Source organism: Leuciscus leuciscus (assembly GCF_965113295.1).
Source record: "Leuciscus leuciscus genome assembly, chromosome: 21".
NCBI classification, from domain to species: domain Eukaryota; kingdom Metazoa; phylum Chordata; class Actinopteri; order Cypriniformes; family Leuciscidae; genus Leuciscus; species Leuciscus leuciscus.
This window is the reverse complement of record NC_138745.1, coordinates 19616188-19621839: the sequence shown is the minus strand read 5'-3', so window position 1 is coordinate 19621839 and position 5652 is coordinate 19616188. Positions and strand designations below refer to the sequence as shown.

At 33.2% G+C, this 5652-nt stretch overlaps 1 protein-coding gene across 1 annotated transcript; it reads right to left on the bottom strand.

Moving 5' to 3' along the window:
* Positions 1-4632, bottom strand: aqp8a.1 (aquaporin 8a, tandem duplicate 1). The gene is made up of 5 exons (XM_082152872.1): positions 3763-4632; positions 3289-3415; positions 2945-3159; positions 499-633; positions 1-277 (listed from the first exon to the last, which is right to left on the bottom strand). The coding sequence occupies exons 1-5, from the start codon at positions 4020-4022 to the stop codon at positions 235-237; spliced, it is 780 nt and encodes a 259-aa protein (XP_082008998.1). The 5' UTR covers positions 4023-4632; the 3' UTR covers positions 1-234.
* Positions 4633-5652: the final 1020 nt, after the last annotated feature.

Genomic DNA, 5652 nt, shown 5'->3' with positions numbered 1-5652 from the left:
TATAAGAAAAGACTTTATGCTTATTAACATAAAACATCAGAATACATAATGGCAGGCTATAAAACTAAAACAACAAATACATTTGTCAAAAAGACAATGAAGCATCAGAATACAGAAAAGTTTAGAAAACTGCAATAATATAAATGTTTGACAATATCATACAATGCTTTACAAATAATCTTGAATTTAAAAAGCTTGCAACATTGCAGGATCCTCAGAGGTCCTTCATCTCCATCATTTGAAAATAACACGAATCTTCTTGTCTCCCATTATCAACCTAGAATGAATCAAGCAATTGATTAGAATACTCATACTCACATATTAATATGAAAAGTTTTATGCTATAAACACATAAAACGCATATCAAATATTAACTCTTGTTTCAATATGAAAGGCTTCATATTGTGTCATCATATATTGTTTAAGCTGATACACTAAAATACTCCTAAATGACGAAAATCATTCATTGTGCAAGGAAAAAGTGAGTTGCAAGGATACCTCACAAGGCTGACAGTGACCAAAGCACCAGTCAAAGGTCCCACCCAATATATCCAGTGGTACGTCCAGTGACCGAACACTATCGCTGGCCCAAAGGCCCGTGCTGGATTCATACATGCTCCTGATATTCCACCCCTGTTTGACATGCAAGACAAAATCAGTTAAATCAGAGTTTCTCAAAACTGAAAAAATGACCCCAAATACAGCATATCAGCACATTTTAGTGTTAGGAATTAATATTTCCTTTTGCCATTATTATTCTAAGGCTCCTGGTGTCTTTGTTTCCTGTAAAATATCCTGTTTGTTTGGTTGCCATGTTCCTCAAAGGCACTTCATTTTCCACTTTGAAACAAGTGTAGCGACTTGTGAGATAACATCTGCTTATAAAAGCGCATGAAACATATGATGACAGTTAGGGGAGATCAGGGAGTTACGGAATAAGATTAAATATTTCAACGTTTCACTGATTAGAGATGAGCTACTGGGTTTGGCGGGTTAAAATCACTATCATACATTAACACCACCCTGAGGGGAGTCAGGGGACAGCAGTACACATTTTTTAAAAAGTAAAATCTAAAAAATATATAATATTTATGGTTGTTTAAATGGTAGAAATAGTATTAATTGTTATCAGTAATAATAGAAGTAATTAATAGTATTATATAATTATTATATTTCTATAGTTAATTTTTTGGCAGAATGTAGAAGTATCTCAACCCTGTCTGCTAAGCCATAATATTTCTAGATTTATTATTTTTAAAGCAAATTATAGCGAGTTTCAGCAATAAGGATCCACCAAGTCAAGTTTTATAATATGGATAATTATAATGTAATTAACTTTAAAATATAATATAAAAATTATAATATTAGAATTATACTATACAACAACATAGTCTAAAAACATAGCTTTTTTAACATGTAAACATTATAAACATAAACAAAACATGTTTAGAGTTGTTAGACTGTATTTGTTCTCTATTTTTCCATTTTATTTGCTGATTTGAATTAATATGTTTCCTGTTTGTGTTTTTTTTATTATTAAATCAGCATTTTGAATAACAACGTCTAAAAGTCTGTATAACTGTATAACAGTTGTGTTACAGTAACACTCTTTGGACTCGTTGTACTTTAACACTACAGGTTTTTTTGTTTTTTTTGCTTTGACGTAATTTTCACAAGTAATTAGTACATTTTCAAAACTCTTAGTACTAATATCACAACAGATCATCAAAAGTGATCATCATCAGATTTTACTTTAAAAAAATGTGTACTGCTGTCCCCTGACTCCCCTCAGGGTGGTGTTAATGTATGATAGTGATTTTAACCCGCCAAACCCAGTAGCTCATCTCTAATCAGTGAAACGTTGAAATATTTTATCTTATTCCGTAACTCCCTGATCTCCCCTAACTGTCATCATATGTTTCATGCGCTTTTATAAGCAGATGTTATCTCACAAGTCGCTACACTTGTTTCAAAGTGGAAAATTCATCATACTTTCAATTCAATTACAAAGTATTCTTTTCACTACACAAAATAAGTGTTTCATCTATATAAATGATCAGAGATGCATCAGTAGAAGGGAGACAGATGGCATCAAATACAACATTTTACATGATAGTATGCCATGTGATACTGTAACAGATTACCATGGTAGAGACTGCCACATTACTGTAACTCATAGTATAGATTCAGTCATATGGCAGAGTGAGAACATTTAATATATTGCCAGCAAACTCTGTTCTAGCACAAAACCTAATGGCCATTGCATAACTTCATCACACATTTTGATAACACACTTGATAGATACTATTACAAACGTTTTGTATTCAATTACATAAGTTAGGTTATGCACGTGTATTTTCTAATGTGGCATAGCCTGTATTACTGTAATTATTTTAGCAACAAGGGTGATTTGAAACATGTATCTTGCATTGTTTGCTATTGAATGAACTGATTGTTAAAAGTACTAAATTGAAAGAAGATCATGTGTTTCAGTGACTAAACCAACCGTTCTCATTACATATCACAATGATCTTGTGTTTTGAAACAGTGATTAAGTAGAATGAAAGCATGAGATCAGGTTTTGAAAGAATGACTAGCTGTGATTCAAGTGTGATCAGTTTGGAGTTTTGCAAATGTACACCTTACTTAGTAAAAGTAGTAAAAATAGTACCAAAGCGAATAAAAAAACTGTAATCTACACAGTTCAGGTATAAGTAGAATTCTAAACTACTTTCATCTGTATCAGATATATATAAGAATATTATATGAAAGAAACTCGAGGTATAGATGCAGATGTAGATGTTTAAACAATTGTAAATAAATATTTAACCCAAATGCTCTTTATGGCCTCAAAAAACTAGACTAGATTTTAGTGTGGCATAGTATTCTTTACAGTAGGCTATTTCATTTGTTTGTGCCTTTGTGTGAAATGTTAGTTTCCTACCCAGCCAAAATATTTGCAGTCACGGTGAGTCCAATGCAGAAGGGAGCGAGATGACTTCGGGTCCTTCCGTTTACGGCACCCATGCTGACAACTATAGTCAAAAAAAGCGTCATTATCATCTCTGCCATTGTCGCAGAGCCAACGCCATGAGAGGACTGAACGGCATCAAACGCTGCTCCAGTTGCATTTCTAAATGCCTCATCCGAAGTGACAGCCTAAAGAAAAAGAACAGAGAATGTTTATATTGCATTGTCAAAAGTGTAAAAGATTGTATGCTTCCAGCAGTTGGAGCAATAAGTCATAAACACAGATACAAATATCCATAGAGAAGCTTGCACACATACTTTGGCAAGACCGGCAGCAATCACTCCACCTAACATCTGAGAGAGCACGTATGGCACCAGGAGCATCAGTTCCATTCCTCCGATGAGGTAAACACACACAGACACGGCCGGATTGAAGTGACCACCGCTGGAAAACAAGATGGTGACATCATAAAATCAAGCATAAAAAAAAAAAAAAAAATGTAAATGAAAAATGAAAATATTAAATGATCCTTTATTCATTAAATTGTATTTAATTTTTTTAAATAATAAAGAATAAAATATATTATTTTGCAAAGTAATCATAATTGTGCATGCATTATGTAAAATATTGAAAAAAAATTCTTTACTCACTGAAATCTAATTTAAATACTGTAAATATAACAAGCATATAATATAAATAGTATCAACAGTTTTATAATACATTATTTAGTTTTCTCTGTTTTAAAGTCTAGCCATTTCATAACTCAAGAACACAGAACATAAGGCTGTTACCTGATTTCTCCAAAAATGGCAATTGCTATGGCCAGTGCTAGTCCATGTGCCAGTGCGGGCTGGATGCTCCCGCTGATGCCCACGTTCCCCATGACCGACACGCAGCCCACGAACATGAAGAGAGTGGAGCCGAGGATCTCTGCCAGGCACGGCTGAATGTAGTGCTCAAAGAAGGACTTCTTCTGCGTGTTCTGATGGTTGTCCCCTCCATCGCCTGTGGCTACTGTAAAGAGATCTGCTTTGGACTCCACTGAGGTCATTTTGTCTGTCCGAAGCTTCAGGTGTTCTGTGCACACGGACACTGCAGCTTTCTACTGATAAAGGTGGACAGAGGATGGGGTGGAGTGGTGGTAAGGCGGGCCCACAGTCTCCTTTGTCATCAGTCTTGGTGGCTTGGGAAAAACACTTTACAATTACAGCAGTGGAGAGCATTGTTTGGGGGAGTGACGGGTTCAGGATATAGCTTATCATCCACCACGCTATTACACAACTGAGGACAATAAAAAGACCACGAACTCTCATGTCACTCAAGGTCTTCTCGACTGTCTTATGCAACAGAATTGATTAGAGTTAATGCAGTTTCCCAAACTTTGCAAATCTAATGGCATATTATAGATTGCTGTGCATTTCAGCATGGCCTGCAGCATTTATTTATTTTTTTAATCTGCATTTCATCTGCTCTCATTCTCCTGCATCAAATCAAGGTTCCTGCGGCAGTAAATAACAGCACAAGGTCGCTTTGGGTTAATGTTTCTCTTGAGGGACTCACTGACAAAAATGAACACAGAGAAAGACTGCAGGATGCCTGGCGTTGACGGCTAAAGAGGAAACATTTCCTTTTTTTGTGTCTTTTAATCGCCTTTTGTTTTCTAAAACTACTTCCTGGTGATTATTTGTGACGTTTGAAAAACATTCACAACCATTCGAAAGTTTGGGGTCTGTTTGATTGACTACTTTTCAAAGAAGTCTCTACGCTCACTAAGGCTTGCATTTATTTAATCAAAGATACAGCACAAATAATTGTGAAGTATTATTACCATATAAAATAACTGTTATTTATTTTAATATATATTATTTTAATTAATATGATTTGGTGTTCAAGAAACATTTCCTATTATTATCCATGTTGAAAACATGAATAATATATTTGTGGAAACCGTGATATATTTGTGTTCCTGTGATTCTTTTTGATGAATAGAAAGTTCAATAGAACAGCATTTATTAAAAACAGAAATCCTTTGTAACTTTATAAACGTCTTTCTCTTTACTGTCATTTTTTTATCAATTGATGGCATCCTTGCTGAATAAAAGTATTCATTAATTTATGTATATTTTTTTAAAGAGAAATTTTACCCTACCATACATGTCAAAATGTACACCTTATGAGCTTTCAGAGAAAAGAAATGTGCTTATGTTTTAATATTCTTCCTATACCCATAATATCAGTCAACTTTATAACTACATTTTAATCAAATATATAAATAAAAATAAGCAACATTTTAAATGAAAAATAAAAATATTGTATTAAATGTTATTTTTAAAATAATAAATATTATTTTGCATAGTATTCAGATACTTAATGCATGCATAATGTAAAATATAATTTATTTATAATGACATTTCTGGTTACATTACTCATTGAAAAGTAATTTAAATAGTTGGTATTCTGTTTTTTTAAATATAACAAGCAAACATAGTTTCATAATATATTTAAATATATAATTTTTCATTTGTGTTCTCTATGTAAAAGTCATTTCATAACTTTTTTTGAGTGCTGCTTACAATCTTTTTTTTTTTGATCCAGTAGTTAACACAAGGTATAGATGGAAAATAAAATGGTTTCAAAATAAAGGTGTCCTAAAGTGCAACAATAAATCATGCACTTAAAGA

Coding starts and splice junctions, on each gene's coding strand:
- aqp8a.1 (XM_082152872.1), bottom strand. CDS start 4,022: ATGACCTCAGTGGAGTCCAAAGCAGATCTCTTTACAGTAGCCACAGGC. Junction 634..2,944: donor ACTGCAAATATTTTGGCTGG/GTAGGAAACTAA, acceptor CATGTCAAACAG/GGGTGGAATATCAGGAGCAT. Junction 278..498: donor GTCACTGTCAGCCTTGTGAG/GTATCCTTGCAA, acceptor GATTCATTCTAG/GTTGATAATGGGAGACAAGA.